This window comes from Pristiophorus japonicus, chromosome 5, assembly GCF_044704955.1.
Source record: "Pristiophorus japonicus isolate sPriJap1 chromosome 5, sPriJap1.hap1, whole genome shotgun sequence".
In the NCBI taxonomy this organism is placed as follows: domain Eukaryota; kingdom Metazoa; phylum Chordata; class Chondrichthyes; family Pristiophoridae; genus Pristiophorus; species Pristiophorus japonicus.
In genome coordinates, this window is record NC_091981.1 from 25,421,721 (window position 1) to 25,446,387 (window position 24,667).

Sequence of the window (24,667 nt, forward strand, 5' to 3'; positions counted from 1 at the left end):
ACAAGTAAAACATTGGACATTTTATGAAAATTATTTTCTTCTTTTGGCCTCCCTGAAGAAATTGTTTCGGATAATGAACCACAATTTCGATCAGAAGAATTTGCATAATTCACAAGCAAAAATGGTGTGAAACATACCAAGGTCCCACCATACCATCCTGCTTCAAATGGTGCAGCAGAGCGCACTGTACAAATTGTAAAACGTGCCCTCATAAAACAAATGTTAGTTCCAAATCCAAGGAAACGACAGTTGTCATTGGATCACAAATTGGCTAATTTTTTGATTACATTTCAAAATACTTCTCATATAATTACTGGTAGAACACCAGCAGAGTTGTTTCTCAAATGACAGCCTCGAACCAGATTTTCATTGTTAAAACCAAATTTGGCACAGTCCGTAGAAGAGACACAATTAAGACAGAAAGAGAATCATGATAGAGGTAGAGTAAAAGAGAGAAGTGTGAAATTAAACCAGAAGGTGAGAGTGAAGAACCATCACCATAAATGGTTAAAGTGGTTATCAGGAAGAGTGGTGAAGATATGTGGTCCTCGCACATATTTGGTAAAGGTGTTTGATAATGGACAGGTTAGGTTTGTTCATATTGATCATACTTTACCTGCAGATATGGAAGGAGTTGAAGGTGGGAATGATTCAATTATTTCTGACTCATCAGATAGTTTTGATACACCAGTAGCAAATCCTAAATCCAATGTACTGGAAACAAATCCAGGAGAGAATCAGAATGAAAGTCTGAGTCCGAGTCAGGAAAACAAAGAGCCTGAAGTTAGAGTGAGTTCAAATGAAAATCAAGGAAATTCCGTGGAGGAAAACGTTCCTTAGGGTGAGCCTCGAATGAGTTTAGATTCGGCTCCATGTTTGGAAGTTTCTGTTCGAGAGCAAAGGTATCCTCTTCGAAACAGAAAACAAGTGGTAAAGTTACATTTGTAACTATGGAAAAAAAAAGTTTATATCCTGTGTTATGTATAAACATGAAAGTTATGTATGATGTTTGTTATAATAACTTCTTCATTAAGGAGGGAGAAGTGTAATGTCTGTAAGCTTGTAATGTTTGTTTCTCCACACTGTGGATGTGGACGTATTGTGTACTGCAACTGCAGAGTTAATAATAAACAGAACCAGGCAGATTCCGGAGGCTTCCGAGAGAGCTGCCTGTGATGTAGGAAGCTGTGTGTGCTGTGCTCTGTGAATATATCACACATGGTACATGCACAATCTACAATAGTACTGAAATGACATCTTTTGTGACTGTGACAAAGGCAAACTATTCCTCCTCATCCTTCTTGACTTGTCTGCAGCCTTTGACATGGTTAACCACTCTATCCATCTCCAACGCCTCTCCACCGTCGTCTAGCTGGGTAGGACTGCATTTGGTTCCATTTTTATCTATCTAATCATAGCCAGAGAGTCACCTGCAACAGCTTCTCTTCCCGTCCCCGCATCATTACTTCTGGCATCCCCCAATGATCTATCCTTAGTCCTCTCCTATTTCTCATCTACATGTTGCCCCTTGGTGACATCATCCAAAAACAAGGCATCAGTTTCCACATGTACGCTGATGACACTCAGCTGTATCTCACTACCACTTCTCTCGACCCCTCCACGGTCTCTAAATTGTCAGATTGCTTGTCCGACATCTAGTTCTGGATGAGCAGAAATTTTCTCCAATTGGATATTGGGAAGACCGAAGCCATTATTTTTGGACCCCGCCACAAACTCTGTTCCCTAGCCACGGAATCCATCCCTCTCCCCAACTTCTGTCTGAGGCTGAACCAGACTGTTCACAACCTTGGTATCATATTTGACCCTGAAATGAGCTTTCGATCACATATCCACAGCATAACTATGATCGCCTATTTCCACCTCCGTATCATCACCCATCTCCACCCTTGCCTTAGCTCATCTGCTGCTGAAGCCCTCATCCATGCTTTTGTTACCTCTAGACTTGACTATTCCAATACACTCCTGGCTGGCCTCCTACATTCTACCTTACCTAAAGTAGAGGTTATCCAAACCTCAGTTGCCGGTGTCCTAACACGCACCAAGTCCTGCTCACCCATCACCCCTGTTACGCTGACCTACATTGACTTCCGGTTAAGCAACGCCTCGATTTCAAAATTCTCCTCCTTGTTTTCAAATCGCTCCTTGGCCTCGCCCCTCCTATCTCTGTAATCTCCTACAGCCCCACAACCTTCCGAAATGTCTGCGCTTCTCTAATTCTGCTCTCTTGAGCATCCCTGATTATAATCACTCATCCATTGGTGGACCGTGCCTTCGGTCTGGTCTGTTGCCTGGACCCCAAGCTCTGGAACTCTCTGCCTAAACGTCTCCATCTCTCTACCTCTCTTTCCTCCTTCAAGACGTTCCTTAAAACCAACCTCTTTGACCAAGCTTTTGTTCACCTTTGCGAATTTTTACTTATGTGGCTCGGTATCAAATTATTTATTTCATAATACTCCTGTGATGCGCCTTGGGACATTTCATTATGTTAAAGGCGCTATATAAATACAAGTTGTTGTTGTTGCATCATCAAATCTATCCACTTATTTAATTTTCTGAGGCAAAGATCTGAATATATCTGTGAAGTTCCCCCAAATCTCTACTACAGTGTGGAGAAAAAAAATCTTCTGGCCTCCAGTCTCATGTAAGACTCATTAATTTTAAATGTTGATGCTTGTTCATTTTAAACCTGTATCTTGCAGTACTGTATTGACACAGTCTAAATCAAATAGCTTGATATGTCTACATCATCTATGTCTCCCAGCAGTTTAAATACCTGGATCATTTCCCAATAAAAAAAGACTGTGAGCTTTTGCTCTTAACATAAGAGTTATAAGTGCCAATCATCTTTCAGTTTAAGCCTTTCACAATTGCCTTCTCCTTCCTGCCCTTCTCATGTGTGTCTGTATTTTGTATTTTAGCTGCTTCTCCGATAGGAGCACAAGCAATAGCTGGTCCATTCATGTTAATGACACTTGAGTGCAGTGTGCAACTTGAGCTAGGTCCATCAGTGCTTATAAAACCTTGTTCAATATGATCTGTATTCTGTACTTGCTGCAGTTAACTGGTATTTTTCGTGACTTGTGTTTTGAATCTCACTGAAATATGTAGTGATGTTAACACTACTTAAACAACTAGTTTGGCTACCTGCATCCAGACTAGCAGTAAGTTGGGCAATGAAATTACTGCTATTCAATGCATTCCTCACAGATGTTTTCAAAAAAAATATTTTACAAATACAAGTTGGATTCGTACCAAAGTGTGACTGCTGTAGAACAGAATAAAGATAACATAATAAAATAAAAATGACTTCAATAGAAATTCTGAAGTTGTTGATTTTCTTTTTGTTTTCTTTTGATTGTAGGAGACCTGTCTTTCACATGCATCAAACCGCGTTGAATAACTTCAGCCAGAGTTAAGGGAAAAATGTATATTTTTTTTCATTCACAGAGTGCAAGAGGAAACATCTGCGAGCCAGCAAAGTGAGATATTTATGGAAAGAACATGAAAGGTGGTCACGAACAGGCAAGGTACGAAGATATAAAGCTGATGGAGTCTAATAAATCATGGAAGGTGGCTAGGTTGAAGGAAATCAACAAGCGATCCAACAGCGGAAGGTTAGGGAAAATGGCTTTCTTTCATTACTTGGAAAGAGTGGAAACTATGAGAAATTTCTGGGAAGAAAAAGCCAGTGAGCCAGATGGTAACACTGAGGACGATGAGGTAAGCTTTATTCCTGAATACAAACCTCAGCCCTAACACTTACAGATAGAATCCGAGGTAATGTAAGCTTCATTAAAGAAGTCTGTATAAGTTGCTCCCTAAGATTTGTTTGCATTAAATATAACCTGAGACACCTGTAATGTACTTTGCTAGCAGGCAAGATATTTTTTTTTAAAAATGTCTATCTTGTCTTGTATGTACACATTGCAATTATATTGTAACTTATTAAACTTATGAGTTGATTAACACAAATTAAATAGAAAATGACTCCCTGAGGGGTTGGTTTGATAATGGAATGTTAAAGTTCTGACAGAGTTATGGTCAGGGCCACAAGTTGGATACATTGTAAATTATATCCCACAGGGCTTCATAATATACTTCCTTCATTCTACAAATGAAAGAACTTGCTTTTTATGAAGCGCCATTCATAACCTCAGGTGTCCCAAAGTGAATGAAGTACTTTATGAACGGTAGTCGCTGTTGTAATGCAGCCAATTTGTGCACAGCAAGGTCCCCCAAACAGCAGTGATATAAATGACCAGATAATCTGCTTTGGTCTTGTTGTTTGAGGGATAAATGTTGGTCAGGACACTGGGAGAACTCCTCAGATCTTCTTCAATTAGTGCCATGGGATCTTTTAAGTCCACCTAAGAGAGCAGACACGGCCTCAGTTAAAGGTCTCACCTCAGAGAGTGTAGCACTCCCTCAGTACTGCACTGAAGTATTAGCCTAGATTATATGCTCAAGTATGGAGTGTGTCTTGACCCTATGACCTTATGATTTAGAAGCGAGAGTACTTTTGCGAAGAATTAATGTACTGAATAGGAAGCGGGGTCCTTACCTTTTTTGTGTCACTTGTGATTGTAGCTATCTTAAACATACCCTGGAGCGTACCTGTCTCTTCAACATAGTAGAAGGGTTTCAGTGGTTCAACTGGGTCTGTAAAACTCCAAATAGGGTATTGGTCCAATCCTGTGAGACCCCTCTTTGTGCTGGTAGTTCCCGCAATGTTTCCCTGATCCAGCCAACCCCAATGGATGCCACCAAGTTATCCTAATCCTGGAAAATGTGTGGCTCCCTGTGTATTCTTCACTGTGCCAATGACTCCAGTGTGCCAATTTATTCTGCTGTAATACAGTGTAACAAAACTTAACAAATGCATTAGTAATGCTTTGGAATAAAAAGGGGAAAATAGCTATGGAGATAAATGAGAGTTAGATCAAATAAATTATTGCTGGTGACAGATTTTGTAGAAAAGATCACAGGTTGGCTTGCTGCTGATAAAACAAATTAAAAAGAAAGACTAATTGACAAGGGCAGTTTCTACTTCAGGGAATTGGAAGCAAAAGGCATTGAAGAGGCACTGGTTTCATCAAAGCGTGTTCAAAACCCTTCTTTTCGTTTGAAAAAGGAGAAAAAACAGATGTGTGGCATATAAACTTTGGCTTGGGAGAGCTCACATAATATTGGAATCCTAGAGACATACATCTACACTGGGCTCATGCTCCAGGGCGCCTATGAGCATTGGTCAGCCAGAGTTTGCAAGGTCAGTGGGAGAGCACCATAGCAACGTGGGGCAGGCAGATGGAAGTGCTGCTTCTCGAGGGACTGCCTTGAGGGGGGGGGGGGGTGGGGGGTTGCTTAGGCCCCAGTGACTGATATGGCTACATTTTAAAATAAAAATGAAAAAGATAGACTTGCATTTATATAGCGCCTTTCACAACCACAGGATGTCCCAATGCACTTTGCAGGCATTGAAGTATTTTTGAAGTGCACTGTTGCAATGTAGGAAACACGGCAGCCAATTTGTGCACAACAAGATCCCACCAACAGCAACATGATAATGACCAGATAATCTGTTTTAGTGATGTTGGTTGAAGGATAAATATTGGCCAGGAGACTGGGGAGAACTCCCTTGCTTTTCTTCGAACTAGTACCACGGGATCTTTCACCGAGACAGGACCTCGGTTTAACATCTCATCAGAGAGACATTTCAGCTCCCAAACAGTACTTCACTGGAGTGTCAGCCTAGATTTTGGCCTCAAGTCTCTGAAGTGGTACTTTTTATTAAGAGCTTTTTGGAGCTCTAGCCCATTTGCCTGGCCAGGACCCCACTGGTGGAGTCCATATGCACCTTTGCAGAGTCCTGTACACCGATATGCACCCGTCACAGAAACAACAGGCTCAAGAGTGGGAATCCCTAGCTTTAGCCCCTATTTCCCCCAGCATTGGGCGCAGATTTTTTGACGCCCAGCGATTTTTCTGGCGAGATTGGACATTTCAAAGTTTCCCCAATGTTTGGGCGCCGGAGCCAACTAACAGCACCAGAATTTTTGGCACCATATATTCTAGCACTGTTGTACGTGTTGTTTCTGACCAGTAAGGCCACTTTCCCCAACACCGTTTTTTTTTAAAACCGCGTACAGAGACATTGAAGACCGTTTGAAAAAACCCTATCTTCACTTAAAAAAATCGGCGCAGGCCCGTTCCTATCCCTGCCGAGGGTCCTCCATGCCTTTTTGTAGCAAATAACTGTAGTTTAAAAGCAATTTAGCTGAAATAAAACTTACTTTTAAGGCTCTTCCTTGGATGAGGAAACTGCAGGCAAATTTAGTACAAATCTTCCCCACTCACCTTTTCCCTCGAAGTTCCAACTGGATCCGAATTGCAAAAGATACTCCGAGGAACATCACCAAAAATACAGAGTGGCCTCCTCTCCCAAAACGGCAGGCAAAATCATCTCATCAAGATTAGCCTTGCTTCAGCAAACATCCAGGCCAGCCTTTTCTTTCGCAGATAAAGTCTTCAACGCAGCCCTGGCCGATGGTCCACCACCCACGCTGCCCGTTGCTATCCCAGGCCAAAGGTCCTCCACGCAAGACAGTGCAACACACTCCAGGCACATTGGAAAGGATCAATGAATTTTATTAAAGCCTGGACATTTGAATTTTGTTTTTAAATAGTCTCCTTTAAATTTTCAACGTTTTAATACAGTGTCGCTATGCTTAGGTGGACCTGAATAAACAATAATGTATTTTATTAGATATTTATTTATTGTAAAAATGTTTTTATCCACTAGAATAGGGTGTGCTCAACTTCATAAGTATGTTGAGTACCTTGCTACCAGGCTCCTACCATTCATTAACTGCCTCAAATTGGGTAACATTTGAAAATCCTGGCTTTACAAGATTATATACTAGTACCAAGGTATTCATGGATCTAGACTTGTTCTGGGTCACTGATACATTGGTCCTGCATTGCATGTATCAGTGACCCAGGACAAGTCAGGATTCATGAAAACCTTAGTACTGGAACCTGCCCCTGTTGCATTTAAACTTAGAGGTTACAAGGAATGAGGCCATTTGACATTTCGAACCTGTGACATAATCGAAAAAGATTTTATAGTGCTGGATTAAAAAAATAATGTGCAGGAGTCAGGTTAAAAATCCAGAATAAGTATGATTATTAAACATTTGTACAGCACAGTTGTACTTAGCTTAACATAACTTATCTTTTAACTTTAATAACTTTAATAAATTTTGTGTCGAACTTTTAAATGAACAAGCAACCAAACAAACAAACAAACAAGCCATCTATCCTCCTCCTTAGCACTGTGTGCCACTCCTGCCCCTGTTAATGCTGCTACCCCTGCACGTGCCCGTTGTTGCAGACTTCTGCTTCCTCGCACACCCCTACTCCAAGGTTTTTTTCTCTTTTCTTTCCGATGGCGTGTTTCTTGTTATTGGGTTATAACAGGGACAGAGCTAGCATGTGTCATTGTGGAAGACCCGGGTTCCTCTACGGAATCCTCCTCAGCCTGTGGATCAGCCCCTGACTTTGGTCTGCGGGGTTAGAACATTAGTAGCAGCAACGACAGCCTGGGTGTGCCCCCTTATTGCTGCTACTACCTCTGTCATCTGTCCCGAAAGTCTTGCCACCTCTAATGACAGTCCCACAATTTCTCCCCTCACCTCACCCATTCCTCCAGCCAGTGTTCCTTCATCTCTCAGTCCCGCTAATTCTACTCTCACCCACCGAAGGTTTCCAGAAGCAATCTCGATTGTTGGATGTTCTCCCCACTCATCCCCACGAGATGTCCCATGTTCTCTGCATCCTGTGTCTAGTCTTCCTCGATTTCGAGGGACTGCCTATGATGCTGATGATGCATCCTGTGTTTCTGCTTCAGCTCTCCCTTCCACCCTCCTTTGACGTCTTACAGGTGTGGCTTGCTGTGACACACTGGGACCCGCAGCCTCAGACGGCACACCTAGAAATGTCCCGTCGGTTGATTTGCTTAGGAAAGGGCTTGGAATCCTCGAGGGGTTCACCATCTCCAAATCCAGTGTAACCATCTCGTTGTCAAAGTCTTCCTGCTGCTCTTCATTCTCCTGATGTAGAATATCTGGAATGGCGGTTTCCTGAACATGCACTTCTTCTACTTCAGTGCACCTTCTGTCTCCTCCTGATGTGCAACATCTGCAAAGCATAACAGGGATGCTTGGTTAGCAGCAGGGAGGAAGGAGCAGCGTAGCCAGCACACGCAGTATGTAACATTTAGCCAGCCCAGACCGTGCAATTTGCAGGGCTTATCCTCTTTTGGGAAACTGGGCCCAGCTTCCGCATTGATGGTTGGTCTTCTGCTGTAAGATTTAATCATATACGCGATCCTCTGCTCCAGGGCTGTTAGTTGCAGCCTACTTGCTGGACCTCCTCCAGTTTGTGACCGTTCTTGGTTGATCTGTAACACCAACTTCTGCAAAGATGAAAATGGAACTTTTTAAGAAAGTGTCCTTCTGAACACACACACACACGAATCATATATAAACATGTTATTGCAGTGCATAAATACAAATATAAATAAAAACGTAAATAAATTTAAATAAAAATATTACTTACAATCACTGCTTGTCCGAGGTCCCGCCACTTCTTTTTAAGTTGTGAACCACTTCTTGAGGTAATGGACATTACATTAAACTCTACTGCAACCTGGTCCCAAATTTTTGTGAGTACAGAGTGTCATATATTCAACCAGCATTGTAACCCATGTATAAACTGACCTAAGTTGTACACAGTGAGAACACTGACCACTAGGTGGGAGACACTCCTAACCTGGACCTTCAGGTATAAAAGGGGAAGCTCCACTCACCTTCATCACTTGAGTGCTAAGGAATAAAGTACAGGTTACAGACTGACCTTCTTTCAAGCATGGGCCTCGTGTGCATTTATACTGTGTAGTAAGGACGTATCAATGGCGACAAGAAACTGGGATTTAAACCACGCGAGCATGGCCACTAGCAGAACAGACGAGAGGTACTGTGTTAAGGAATGGTTGGGACAGAGATTCAACATTGTTAAAACAGCACACAGTTCTCCAGGCAGACAAGGGCAGTCAGGCATGCCCCAACATGTAGTCGAACCCAGAGGGGGAGTTCGACAGAGACAATGGCAAGCTGAACAGCGATTCACGCCATTGCAAGGGACAATGCGGCCAGTAATGGGGCCATCAACACCTGTTAATGGTGCACTCAAGGACAATAACAGGGGCAGTCAGGGACGATCGACTGGCAAGGGACCTTTTGTTTCAAACCGCAACTCATGCTGGAGGCGTGGAGGCATACATTCAGCCGGAGTTTGCAGAGATGAGCAAAATACCTGCAGAAATTGCAGAAATGGACACTGGGGGAAATCGCTGGAATCGGAAGTTCAGCGAGTTCATGTGGAGCACGTATACAGTTCATACACCAGGACGCCACCGATAATGATGAAAGTGCTCCTCAATGGCATCCCAGTATCAATGGAGTTAGACACGGGTGCCAGCCAGTCCCTGATGGGTATCAAACAGTTCAAAAAGTTGTGGGCATCCAAGGCCAGGAGGCCAAAATTATCGCCGATTGACGCACAGCTACGGACTTACATAAAGCAGATCATTCCGATGCTAGGCAGCGCCACGGTAGTCGTGACCCACAAAGATTCGGAGAACAGGTTGCCACTCTGGATTGTCCCAGGGGACGGTCCCGCACTACTGGGGCGGAGTTGGCTTGCTGTCATGAACTGGAAATGGGGCGATGTCAATGCAATTTCCTCTGTGGAGCGAGTATCATGCTCACAGGTCCTGGACAAATTTGAATCATTATTTCAACCCGGCATTGGCACTTTCATGGGGGCCAAGGTAGTGATTCACATAAACCCGGACGCCAGACCAGTACACCACAAGGCCAGAGCGGTGCCGTACGTGATGCGGGAAAAGATAGAAGGCGAATTGGACCGCCTGTTGAGGGAAGGCATCATCTCGCCAGTCGAATTCAGTGACTGTGCGAGCCCGATTGTGCCGGTGCTCAAGGCGGATGGGTCAGTCAGGATATGTGGCGATTACAAGGCCACCATCAATCGGGTGTCACTCCAAGACCAGTACCTGCTACCGAGAGCGGAGGACCTCTTTGCAACGCTATCCGGTGGCAAACTTTTTTCAAAATTGGACCTGACCTCAGCTTACATTACCCAGGAGCTGGCAAGTGAGTCGAAGAAGGTGACCACCATCACGACACACAAGGGGTTGTTTGAGTACAACAGATGTCCGTTCGGGATTCGTTCGGCCGTCGCGATCTTCCAACGAAATATGGAAAGCCTCCTCAAGTCGATTCCAGGGACGGTGGTTTTTCAGGACGACAGCCTCATTACGGGTTACGATACTGAAGAACACCTCCAAACCTGGAGGAGGTGCTACGCAGACTGGACCGGGTAGGTCTGCGACTGAAAAAGGCGAAGTGCATCTTCCTAGCTCCAGAGGTAGAATTCCTGGGGATGAGGGTAGCAGCAGACGGGATCAGCCCTACTGCATCCAAGACGGAAGCGATCCAGAGAGCACCCAGACTCCGTAACACGACGGAGCTGCGTTCGTTCCTGGGGCTCCTGAACTATTTTGGTAACTTTCTTCCCAAATTGAGCACGCTGCTAGAGCCGCTACACGTGCTCCTACACAAAGGTTGCGAATGGGTATGGGGGGACAGCCAGGAAAGGGCTTTTAATAGAGCACGCAATTTGTTATGTTCCAACAATCTGTTAACGCTATATGACCCATGTAAGAAACATGTGTTAACGTGCGATGCGTCGTCCTATGGTGTCGGGTGTGTGTTGCAGCATGTCAATGCCAAGGGTCAGTTACAACCGGTAGCTTATGCCTCCAGGAGTCTGTCCCAGGCAGAAAGGGGCTACAGGATGGTAGAAAAGGAGGCGCTCGCATGTGTATATGCGGTAAAGAAAATGCACCAGAACCTGTTTGGCAGGAAATTTGAGCTGGAGACAAGATCACAAACCCCTAACGTCCCTTTTGGCTGACAACAAGGCCATAAATGCAAACACATCGGCCCGCATACAGAGGTGGGCACTCATGTTAGCTGCCTATGACTATACAATTCGGCACAGACCGGGCACCGAAAACTGCGCCGATGCACTCAGCAGGCTCCCACTAACCACCACTGAGGGGGCTACCGAGCATGGTGCTGAGATGGTCATGGCTGTTGAAGCTTTCGGAAGCGAAGGCTCACCCGTGACAGCCTGTCAGATTAAAGTCTGGACAAATAGAGACCCACTATTGTCTCTAGTCAAGAAATGTGTCCTGAATGGGGACTGGGCAGCCACGTACAGGGCATGCCCTGAGAAATTTAAACCATTTCACAAGCGCAAGGATGAACTCTCGATTCAGGCCGATTGCCTACTGTGGGGAAACCGCGTAGTCATGCCCCAGATGGGCAGAAAGGTGTTCATCAGAGAACTCCACAATGGGCACCCGGGCATTGTCACGATGAAGGCAATTGCCAGGTCACACGTTTGGTGGCCAGGGATAGACGCAGATCTGGAACTTTGTGTTCGCAGGTGCAACACGTGTGCCCAGCTGGGCCATGCGCCCAGGGAAGCCCCCCTTAGCCCCTGGCCATGGCCCGCCAAGCCTTGGTCACGCATCCATGTGGACTACGCAGGTCCTTTCATGGGGAAAATGTTTTTGGTTGTAGTAGACGCCTACTCCAAATGGATCGAGTGTGACATTTTAAATTCAAGCACATCCTCTGCCACGGTAGAAAGTCTACGGGCAATGTTCGCTGCCCACGGTCTACCGGACATCTTGGTCAGCGACAATGGCCCATGCTTCACAAGCACTGAATTCCAGGACTTCATGGCAGGCAATGGAATTAACCATGTTAGAACGACACCGTTCAAGCCGGCCTCAAACGGCCAGGCAGAACGAGCAGTGCAGATAATCAAACAGGGGATGCTCAGATTCCAAGGGGGTTCCCTACAAACCCGCTTATCACGCCTCCTGTTGGCCTATAGATCCCGACCACACTCGCTCACAGGGGTTCCATCTGCAGAGCTACTAATGAAAAGGACGCTTAAAACCCGATTATCCCTTATACACCCCACCATGAAAGAAATTGTCGAGAGCAGGCGCCAGTCACAATATGACTACCATGACAGGAATGCGAGGATGCGATGTATTGATGTAAATGATCCTGTTTTTGTTCTCAACTACGCTGCAGGGCCCAAATGGCTCGCAGGCACTGTGGTTGCCAAAGAGGGAAATAGGATTCTGGTAATTAAACTTACCAATGGACAAATCTGCCGCAAACATGTGGATCAAACAAAAAGGAGGTTCAGCAACCCCATAGAAGAAGCAGAGGAAGAACACGATATAGAGTTCACTCCACCACAGGTGACCGAACACCGGAACCAAAGGGAGGAGAGCCCAGTCACTGTGGGCAGTCCGGACAGGCCTGAGGCACTGCAAACAGCAGACACTCAGGCCAGCGCCCAACAACCGGAGCCCCAACTCAGGCGCTCTACAAGGGAGCGTAATTCACCAGAGAGACTCGACCTGTGATCCCAATAAGACTTTGCGGGGGGAGGTGATGTCATGTATTCAACCAGCATTGTAACCCATGTATAAACTGACCTAAGTTGTACACCGTGAGAACACTGACCACTAGATGGGAGACACTCCTAACCTGGACCTTCAGGTATAAAAGGGGAAGCTCCACCCACCTTCATCACTTGAGTGCTAAGGAATAAAGGACAGGTCACAGACTGACCTTCTCTCAAGCATGGGCCTCGTGTGCATTTATACTGTGTAGTAAGGACGTATCACAGAGGGTTTAAGTTTCATTTTACCGAAGCTCCCATTGTTTTCAAGAACTTCCCATCTACTGTCAATTATGTCTACCAGGGGCTCAATTTCTTCCGCAAGAAATCTCTTGGCCCTTACAGCTTCCCCTTCTTCGTCTCTGACCCTTTGCCTTCTCTGCGCCCTTCCCTTGCAACCATCTCATGAATAAAGTTGTATTTCCTACGTGCAAGTCCACCGCTGCCATCAATGGATTCTTACTGGTGATCCAGACAGACCCTACCACTGTACATGCTCATTTTTTTTTTACAGCGCATGCGCAGAGTTTTTCTTTCTGCGCATGCGCAGTGAGTGGTTCTTTTAAAAACAAATTTAAGTGCATGCGCAGTGAATTGTCGGCGCACATTGTTAGCTACGTCCCCCGAGATGGACTCGGATAGCACGGCGCTACAAACAGCTTTTGTTTCGGGGAGATTAGTGGGGTTTTTTTTTCAGCGTTGACAGTGGTAAAAACATACGTACAGGTAAGTGGACGCCAGAAATCTTCATTGGGGAAAATAGGGCCCAGAGAGTCCCTGCCTCTGACCCAGCCCGCTGGTATCAGCCAGTCAGGAAACTCCCAGAAATTGTTTTTGTGGGTCTCCCACCAGGAGATTGACAGAACCCCCAAGGGATATCAGGGCCTTTATCTCCTCTGATACTATTCCCCTTAACCCCTTAAATCAGCCTGGTCAGGCAATATAGGGTAACCTGTGTGTGGAAATTCAGGCTCCAATTTTATTAAGTAACAGCAGTATCTCTGAATCAGGCATAGCATCGAAGTCACTTAGAGAGGTATAAGAGTTCCATGTAAATTTGTGCAAATTTGGATTGCACAACTTTAACTGTCTTACCCATCAAATTGTTAATCAATTCTGGAGATGAGTGCAGGGATCACTCCCACTCCCCCCCCCCCCCGCCTCTGCTGATACCAATTTACAGAGCCAGTTTTTTTTAATGTTGTAATAAATGTGTAATAACTATAGTTGGCAGTTTTTCATTCCTAATGGGTCAAGAGCCTATTTTCAATAAGTAATCTAAATTGATGAATTTGAGGTAGACTGTCTTTATCCCAACAATGTGAATGCTGTGTTGATGTGAGATTATTGCATTGTTGCGGATTCAAGTGTTCCACAGTCCAATCTCTGCTGAAGCTCTGACATCAAACGCATGGAATGACTCCAGCTACTGTCACTTGTTGCTGACTCTGCAGGCCACTTAGCTACAACAACTACTGAATGTGGAGGGAAATATTACCAGAATATTGCTTCAGTATAAAGCTCCGAGAAAAGAAGAAACTATCTGTGTTGTACACATTTATAGATTTGAATACCTTACAGAACAGGTAGATGAGTGGGATTGACGAAGTTGATCCAAACAATTTTTTTTTCCACTTAAAAGGAGTTCATATATTAGGGAACAGGGTTTAAAAATTGAGAAGTTAAGAATGGGACCAGCTACATAAATGCTGTGCCTACTAGAGCAGGTTGGAGGCTGGGTATTCTGTGACGATTGGCTCACTTTTGACTTCCCTAAGCCTGTCCACCATCTACATGACTCAAGTCAGGAGTGTGATGGAATACTCTTCACTTGCCTGGATGGGTGAAGCTGCAACAAAAGTCAAGAAGCTCGACACTATCCAAAACAAAGCAGTCCGCTTAATCAGCAGCCCATCACCATCTTAAACATCCATTCCCTCCACCACTGGTGTACCACGGTTGCAGTGTGTACTATCCACAGGATGCACTGCAGCAACTCATCAAGACTTCTTCAACAACACCTCCCAAACCTGCGACCCCCACCACCTTGAAGGACAAGAGCAGCAGGTGCATGTGAATACCATCACCTCCAAGTCACACACCATCCTGACTTTGGCATAATACTACCATTCCTTCATGGTGGCTGGGTCACGATCCTGGAACTCCCTACCAAATAGCACAGTGGGAGCACCTTCACCACATGGACAACCGCAGTTCAAGAAGAAGGATCATCTCCACTGTCTCAAGGGCAACTAGGGCTGGGCAATAAATTCTGGCCTTGCTAGTGATGCCCACATCCTGTGAATGAATTTTAAAAATTGGAGTTAGGAGGATCATTTTTACACAAGGAAAATAAACTTGTGTGATACGTTACCAGGAAAGGCCATCAATGTAGGTAGTGCAAATGGGTTCAAGAGACAATCAGATGTGTTCTGAAGAGAGCAGAGATTGATCCTCCCAGTGAGAAGGCAGGTATGTGAGGAAGATCTATCAAAAGGAGACAAGCTTACTGGCGTATTGGTCTTTTCCTGAACAATCCTATGTTCTTATGAAATATTTAATGTTAAACAGACTTTAAGTCATGGTAAAATATGCAAACATGTTACTCTTATCTTTAGTTATCAGCGTTGGCTCAGTGGGTAGCATTCTTGCCTCTGAATCTGAAAGTTCAATCCCCACCAGTTACTTAAGCACATAATCTAGGCTAAAATTTCAGTGTAATACTGAGTGCAGCAGGTCTTTTGGATGAGATGTTAAACCAAAGCTCCATTTCAGGTAGATATAAAAGATCCAATTGCATTACAACAGTTTCTACATTTTAAAGCACTTTAGGATATCCTGAGATTGTGAAAAGTGCTATATAAATGCAAGTTATTTCTTAGCTGTAACACATAAGATCACTTTGTAACATAATCATCAAGGCATTTAGGTTTTAACATTTGGAATATCTTACACTGTCTAATGTTCCTGAATCTAAGCTCCACATCTTGGTTGTTTTACGTGTCTATATCACTGTTGCTGGAGACACTTCTCCGGGTCTTATATTGTTCTGTGACAGTTCTCAATGTGAGACTTCTGCTTTCCTGTTTCCTTCCAGGAACTTTGTTTTCACCTGTTGGTAGCATTGATGTAGGTATCTCAAGGGGGTGTTCAATGAGATTTACAGAGAAACAATCAGTTACAATGAAATGATGCTCCATCGTTGCTTCTGACATAGTAAAGCCTTGAAGTGTCACTTGTCCAGTAATAACTGCAGGTTTTCACAGCCCAATTCTCTGGACTGTTGCTGTGCCACCTTCTTTCGAACGTTTTAGGGGTCAAAATTCCATTTCTAACACCACCCATTACCGCTGGTGAGAGGTGGCTAAAGGGTGGCAAAGTCCTACCATCAGTGGTCAGCAGCGCCCACGCCTCCGCAGAAATTCAGTAGGCTCTTTGGTAGAGGCGCCAATAGGTAACGCAGTGCCCTCTAACGCCACCCATGTGGTGACGTCATCCAGCGTGCAATGCCCCCTTGGCGCCGTTCTCGCGATATTTGGTCTCCACGGCAGCCTTCCCGACAGGCGTTCCTACAGCCTGAAATAAAAGGTGAGTACATAGCGGATCTCGGGCAGAATCGGCAACGAGCAAGTTAAGTTTCTTTTCTTTCTTTATTTCTACATGTTTTCATTAGTTGTAACAGTGGGGAAGTGTGTGTGTGGGTTGGAGAAGATTTCGTTTTTTTTCATCCCCGTTTTTTCACCTAGCATGTCAGCAGCCTCCTGTTGCGAGATTGAGTTGGCCTCCTGAACTCCCTCCCCATTGGCGCCGAGGAGGAGTGTGCAACGTCACCTTTTAGCGCTGCTCTCTCATCTTTGGGCGTAAAAACTCAATTTAGCAGTTTGAGCCTGAAAATGACGCCTGCCGGTAAAATCAGCACTCAGGCGGTGACACCGCCTCAGAAGCAATAGTACCGAATTTTGTCCCCTTAGTCTTTTTTCCTAAAACATCTTTAGATCTTTAGTTTGTCACTTCTGGTCTATACTGCACTACACACCTCATGAATATCTCTGGACCTGCCTGTCCAGTAGACTAGATAGTGCTGAGTTGGTTCTGGTTATGAAGCAGTCAAGAAGATGGAGGATGTGAGGGAAAGATGCAGTCGGTCAACTGTCGAGGTAAGGCTGCCTGTTTGTTCCTCTGTACTTCCTCGGTTGGCTGTGAAAAACGAAACAGGAAAGCAGGGAACTCTAACGGTGACTGACCGCGAGCCGACATTTGTATTTGTACTATCGATTTAACATGAACCTTCGCCAAACTAAATCAAGTCAGGAAGCTGGAACATGAGGCTGCAGTACCTACCACAAGTGTACGATATAGATTGCATTTCAATCCAGCAGAGGGAGCAAACCATGGAGATAATTTCATTCGGTGGGTAAGGAACTGGCTGAGCCGTGATTAGCAAGAAACCGCCCATAACAACTTGTTGGCCATAATGGTGCTGATTATTGTCAGCAATCGTTTTTACCAAGGGTGAGTGTATTGGGCAGGGTCGGCATTAGGACTGTTCAACCCCTGCAATTGCAAGGGGCTCTGAGCCAGGCAGCTGCCCCAAGTGGATCCAGAGAAAAGACACTCTCTCAGCGATAATAGCTAATCTCTGATCAATATGTCTTTTAAAAAAAAATTACTTATTGCAAACGACTGAGGAAATTCAGGTTCAATAGGTGCAATTGTAGTTTTGTTACATTTTTGTAATCATTTTATCAGCAAATATGCCAAGCAATATAATTTCTCAATGACATTTGGTTACATCGCTAACTACAATTCCCCTTTTACTGTTTCCTGCTATACACACTATGGCCTAGAAATTCAGTAGCGTAGCGCCCGTTGTTTGGGCGCCGAATTGTGACCAAAATGGCGTCCGAGCAGCGCACGCACACTTCTGGAGCGGGCCGTACCAAATGCCACCTTGGTGAAGGCAGTATGGTGGCTGTTAGTAGCGTGCGCTAGAATTATGGTAAGTAGGCAGATCATGATGGCAATCAGTGTGCAATTTTGAGTTGATGTCAGTGTCATGTATTCAACTGTCATTGTAACCCATGTATAAACTGACCTAAGTTGTACACCGTGAGAACATTGATCACTAGGTGGTGAACTTGTGAGAGACACTCCTAATCTGGACTTTCAGGTGCAAAAGGGGAAGCTCCACCCACCTTCATCACTTCAGTGCTGGCTAATAAAGGTTACTGGTCACAGAGTGACCTTCTCTCAAGTATGGGCCTCGTGTGCATTTATACTGTATAGTAAGGACATATTATTGGTGACGAGAAACTGGGATTTAAACCACGCAAGCATGGCCACTAACAGCACAGACGAGAGGTACTGTGTTGGTGATGATTGGGACGATTTTATTGAGAGACTACAGCAAAGTTTCGTCACTAAGGAATGGCTGGGACAGGATTCGGCCGACAAACGCAATGCTCATCTCCTGACAGTTTGTGGATCCAGGACACACTCCCTGATGAAGGACCTTCTAGCGCCAGAGAAGCCTGCAGACAAGACTTTTGAAGAGCTCAGTAAGTTGATCGGGGAACACTTTAAACCAGCGAGCAGCATGCATTTGGCGAGACACCGGTTTTACACGCACCGGCGGCGAGAAGGGCAAAGCGTTCCAGACTTCGTGGCAAATCTCCGACGACTGGCGAGCCTATGTAAGTTCCCAGATGAATGCAGAGAGGAGATGCTGCGAGACTTTTTTATTGAGGGCATCGGGCACGCTGGGGTTTTCAGAAAACTGATTGAGACCAAGACTTGACCCTGGAAATGGCGGCTTTGATGGCCCAGACATTTATCTCAGGGGAGTAAGAGACCAGAATGATGTTTGACAAATATCTTGGTTTAAATGCAGCAAATGGACAAGGAGTCAACATTGTTAACATGGCACACAGTTCTCCAGGCAGACAGGGGCAATCGGACATGCCCGAGCATGTAGTTGAACTCAAAGGGGGAATTCAACAGAGACAATGGCTAGCTGAACGGCGATTCATGCCATCGCAAGGGACAATGCGGCCAGTAATGGGGCCATCAACACCTGTCAATGGTGCGCTTAAGGACAAGTACAGAGACAGTCAGAGATGATCGACTGGTAATGGATCTTTTGTTTCCAACAACTGCTCATGTTGGAGGTGTGGAGGCAAACACCCAGCCAGAGCTTGCAGGTATCAGCAATATACCTTCAGAAACTGCAACGTCAGCGGTCACTTGGCGCGTATGTGCAGGAAGCCTGCAGCCAGGTTGATGTACGAGGAGGATGGGGACGATGTAAGCTCTACAAGGCCAAATGGACACTGGGGGAAATCGCTGGAAGCTGAAGTTCAGCGAGTTCATGTGGAGCACATATACAGTTCATATACTAGGACGCCACCGATAATGATGAAAGTGCTCCTCAATAGCATCCCAGTATCAATGGAGCTAGACACAGGGGCCAGTCAGTCCCTGATGAGTATCAAACAGTTCCAAAGCTTGTGGGCGTCCAAGGCCAGGAGGCCAAAATTATTGCCAATTGATGCACAGCTACGGACCTATACAAAGGAGATCATTCCGGTGCTAGGCAACACCACGATAGTCGTGACCCACAAAGATTCGGAGAACAGGTTGTCACTCTGGATTGTCCCGGGGGACGGTCCCACACTGCTGGGGAGGAGTTGGCTGGCTGTCATGAACTGGAAATGGGGCGATGTCAATGCAATTTCTTCTGTGGAGCGACTATCATGCTCACAGGTCCTGGACAAATTTGGCTCACTATTTCAACCCGGCATTGGCACTTTCATGGGGACCAAGGTAGTGATTCACATAAACCCGGACGCCAGGCCAGTACACCACAAGGCCAGAGCGGTGCCGTATGTGATGCGGGAAAAGATAGAAGGCGAATTGGACCGCCTGCTGAGGGAAGGCATCATCTCGCCAGTCGAATTCAGTGACTGGGCAAGTCCGATTGTGCCGGTGCTCAAGGTGGATGGGTCGGTCAGGATATCTGGTGATTACAAGGCCACCATCAATCGGGTATCACTCCAAGACCAGTACCCACTACCGAGAGCGGAGGACCTCTTTGCGACGCTATCAGTGGCAAACTTTTTTCAAAATTGAACCTGACCTCAGCTTACATGACCCAGGAGCTGGCGAGTGAGTCAAAGAAGCTGACCACCATCACGACACACAAGGGGTTGTTTGAGTACAACAGATGTCCTTTTGGGATTCGCTCGGCTGCCGCGATCTTTCAACGAAATATGGAAATCCTCCTCAAGTCGATTCCAAGGACAGTGCTTTTTCAAGACGACATCCTCATCAGGGGTTGTGATACTGAAGAACACCTCCGCAACCTGGAGGAGGTGCTACGCAGACTGGACCGGGTAGGTCTGAGACTGAAAAAGTCGAAATGCGTCTTCCTAGCTCCAGAGGTAGAATTCCTGGGCATGAAGGTAGCAGCAGACAGGATCAGACCCACTGCGACCAAAACAGAAGCGCTCCAGAGAGCACCCAGACCCCGTAGCACGACGGAGCTGCGTTCGTTCCTGGGGCTCCTGAACTATTTTGGTAACTTTCTTCCCAAATTGAGCACGCTGTTAGAGCTGCTACACGTGCTCCTATGCAAAGGTCGCGAATGGGTCTGGGGGGACAGCCAGGAAAGGGCTTTTGATAGAGCACGAAATTTGTTATACTCCAATAATCTGTTAACGCTATATGACCCATGTAAGAAACTTGTTTTAACGTGCGACGCGTCGTCCTATGGGGTCGGGTGTGTGTTGCAGCATGTTAATGCCAAGGGTCAGTTACAACCGGTAGCTTATGCCTCCAGGAGTCTGTCCCAGGCAGAACAGGGCTACGGGATGGTAGAAAAGGAAGCGCTAGCATGTGTATATGTAGTAAAAAAAATGCACCAGTACCTGTTTGGCAGGAAATTTGAGCTGGAGACAAATCACAAACCACTAACGTCCCTTTTGGCTGACAACAAGGCCATAAATGCAAATGCATCGGCCTGCATACAGATGTGGGCACTCACGTTAGCTGCCTATGACTATACAATTCGGCACGGACCAGGCACTGAAAACTGCGACGATGCACTCTGCAGGCTCTCACTAGCCACCACCAAGGGGGCAACCGAGCATGCTGCTGAGATGGTCATGGCTGTTGAAGCTTTCGAAAGCGAAGGCTCACCCGTGACAGCCCGTCAGATCAAAGTCTGGACAAATAGAGACCCGCTACTGTCTTTAGTCAAGAAATATGTCCTGAATGGGGACTAGGTAGCCACGTATGGGGCATGCCCTGAGGAATTCACACCATTTCACAGGTGCAAGGATGAACTCTCGATTCAGGACGATTGCCTACTATGGGGAAACCGAGTAGTCATACCCCAGATGGGCAGAGAGATGTCCATCAGAGAACTCAACAATGAGCACCAGGGCATTGTCATGATGAAGGCAATTGCCAGGTCACACGTTTGGTGGCCAGACCTGGAACTTTGTGGAACACGTGTGCCCAGCTGGGCAATGAAGCCCAAGGAAGCCCCCCCTTAGCCTCTGGTCCTTGCCCGCCAAGCCATGGTCACGCATCCATGTGGACTACGCAGGTCCTTTCATGGGAAAAATGTTTTTGGTTATAGTAGATGCCTACTCCAAAGGGATCGAGTGTGACATTCTCAATTCAAGCACATCCTCTGCCACGGTAGAAAGTCTACGGGCAATGTTCGATGCCCATGGTCTACCGGATGTCTTGGTCAGCGACAATGGCCCATGTTTTACAAGCATTGAATTCCAGGACATCATGGCAGGAAATGGCATGAACCATGTCAGAACGGCTCTGTTCAAGCCGGCCTCAAACGGCCAGGTGGAATGAGCAGTGCAGATAATCAAAGAGAGGATGCTCAGAATCCAAGGGGTATCCCTACAAAGCCGCTTATCATGCCTCCTGTTGGCCAATAGATCCCGACCACACCCACTCACAGGGGTCCCACCCGCAGAGCTGCTAATGAAAAGGACGCTCAAAACCAGGTTATCCCTTATACACCCCACCATGAAAGAAATTGTTGAGAGCAGGCGCCAGTCACAATGTGACTACCATGACGCGAATGCGAGGGCGTGATGTATTGATGTCAATGACCCTGTCTTTGTCCTCAACTACGCTGCAGGGCCCAAATGGCTCGCAGGCACTGTGATTGCCAAAGAGGGGAATAGGATTCTGGTAGTTAAACATACCAATGGACAAATCTGCTGTAAACACGTGGATCAAACAAAAAGGAGGTTCAGCAACCCCACAGAAGAAGCAGAGGAAGAACATGATGTAAAGTTCACTCCTCCACAGGTGACCGAACACCGGAACCAAGCGTAGGAGAGCCCAGTCACTGTGGGCAGTCCAGACAGGCCTGAAGCACCGCAAACAGCAGACACTCAGGCTAGTGCCCAACAACCGGAGCCCCAACTCAGCGCTCTACAAGGGAGCATAAACCACCAGAGAGACTTAACCTGTGATCCCAATAAGACTTTGGCGGGGAGGTGATGTCATGTATTCAACTGACCTATGTATAAACTGACCTAAGTTGTACACCGTGAGAACATTAACCACTGGGTGGTGAACTTGTGAGAGACACTCCTAACCTGGACTTTCAGGTATAAAAGGGGAAGCTCAACCCACTGTCATCACTTCAGTGCTGGCAAATAAAGGTTACTGGTCACAGAATGACCTTCTCTCAAGTATGGGCCTCGTGTGCATTTATACTATATAGTAAGGACATATTAGTCAGTGCTGCCATTTTCGTCATCACCGCTGGAGGTAATGCCCTCTCTTAACCTCGCATAGCTGAGCATGTGTTCAGCAGCTGAAAGACCCCCTCAACAGCACAGTTTAAAGGGATCATCAACAGGTAACTTGCATTTTGATTTCTGCTGGCTTTGTGTATGTTTGTGGAAGTGTTTGGTGCTTTCTAGAGTTATTAAAGTTGGGAAGGTGACAGGGAGTGGTGCTGCAATTCGAGAAGGCCTTGCTTCTGACTTCAAGGGTTCCAGTCAGACCACTTGCTCCCAGTCATAAATGTTGTCAACACCCTTGGCCTGCTGCATGACAGGGTGATGGAGCAGAGGCAGCGAGGAAGAAGACAAGCTGTTCACAGAGAGAGGAGGAGGGGAGAAGGGCTCTCAGCAGGAGGCCTTACCCACCTAAGGTCTTCCGCGAGCCAGGAGCAGTGTCTGAGGCATCTGCGCTTTACAACGGAAGTGCTCACAGAACTCTGCCACCTCTTGCAACGACACCTGCAGCCTCACTCCAGGGCAAGGACAGCGCTGCCAATTGCTGTGAAGGTAACCATAGCCCTGAATTTCTTCGTGTCATGAATCCTTCCATGCTGGAGCAAGCGACGTCTGTAACATCTCCCAGTTTGCTGTCCATTGTTGGAAAAGAGAGGTGACAGAAACTCTTTATGCCAGGAGAATGGAGTTCATTGTCTTCTCTCTGACCAGCGAGAAGCAGACGGAGCATGCATGGGGCTTTGCCAGGATAGCGGACTTCTCTATATGCAGGGTGCCATCGACTGCACGCATGTGGCTTTGAGGGTACTGTGTATAAATGCTGAGATGTACCGCAACCGCAAAAGTTACCACTCGCTGATTGTACAGTTGGTGTATGACCAAGCTCAGCATATCATGATGGTGAATGCCCAGTATCCTGGCAGCAGTCATGATGCTTTTATCCTGTGCCAGTCTGCTGCTCCCTCAGTTTTTGAGCCACCAGGACAAACCAGAGGGTGGCTACTCGGTGACAAGGGACATCCCTTGACCACCTGACCTATGACTCTGCTCCGCAATCCAACCACACATGGGCAGCATGCATACAACGAGAGCCACAATGAGAGGATGAATGCTGTCATCTTGAGAGAGGACAGCAGGGTTGTCCTCCACGGATCCATTGTCACTCCCCAGGGGTGGCGCTTCAGAACTCCTAGTAATCTGATGGAGTACAGACTGCTGGACCGCTGTGCCAGTCCCTTTCAACACTTGTTAATCCAGCCATGCTGGCAGCAGTCTGTGCTTGCATGACTTCAGTCAGAGCTTACAATGCAGCACTCAGACGTTGGGTGGCTTGTTCTACAATGGAAGCTGAGACTTCAGCCATCATGATAGTTGGGTCCACCGGTGCGTTAATGGATCTGCCCCCAGTCCAACCTTGCTGGAAAGGATGGGCTCCAGGCTCTGCCCAAAGCCCTGTGCAAGGCTGGAGCTGGACTCCTCCATGCTCCTTGACATTGCATTCAGGCTTTCTGGCAGGCCTGCCAATGCACCAAGTATTTAATTGTGCATACCCAAGAGCGTTCTTCTGTAGTCTGCCCCATCAAGGTCTTCATCTTCGTCCTCTGCAACAGAACTCGTGTGTGACCACACCCTCTGTCACCAGAGCTATCCTTTCCCCTGCTCTGGCAGCAGACCACTCGTGCCCGGTGACTCACCATATGCAGATCCCGCATCTAAGCTATCATCTAAAGTGCGCGGTGTGGTCAATATCTGAGCTGGTGGTAGGGAGTGTGAAATCAAGTGATGGCGTTTCTACTACTTCTTCTTCATTCTCCTCTCCCTCTTCTTGTTCAACCACTGACTGGGCAGGCTGGATTTCTTGGGTGTTTGAAATGAGAAAGGAACAAGGGTAGGGTGATGGTGAGGGGAGAAGGGAAAGCAAGAAGTCCAAGCTTACACTATGTACAGATTGTAAATCAGAACAGATCGTGGGATGAGGGCAAGTGGGATGTGGGAGGAGGATAATATTTGAGGATACTGGCACCTTGTATTCCTTCAGATACGTCGCTCAACCATGTCCATGAATGGCCAGCACTGTCACCTCTAAGGGGGTGAGGTGATGCAAGCGAGTCTATTTTCTGCCAATTAAGGTCTGCTGGCGGGAGTTATGAGCCACCTCTTCCTGCAAGAGAAAGGGAAGTGTATCAGTGAGTTTGGTGAAATGTGTTTGGGTGATGTGCGTGTCATGGTTGAAT

The 24,667-nt window shown here is 46.3% G+C and overlaps 1 protein-coding gene across 1 annotated transcript in view; it reads left to right on the top strand.

Annotated features, from left to right (window-relative positions):
* The first annotated feature begins 3,344 nt into the window (after positions 1-3,344).
* Positions 3,345-24,667, top strand: part of LOC139264271 (myosin light chain kinase 2, skeletal/cardiac muscle-like) — a 294,184-nt gene continuing 272,861 nt past the window's right edge. Inside the window, exon 1 of the mRNA XM_070880456.1 lies at positions 3,345-3,741. Coding sequence (XP_070736557.1) covers positions 3,523-3,741 — 219 coding nt within the window. The 5' untranslated portion in view covers positions 3,345-3,522. The remainder of the gene's footprint in view (positions 3,742-24,667) is intronic.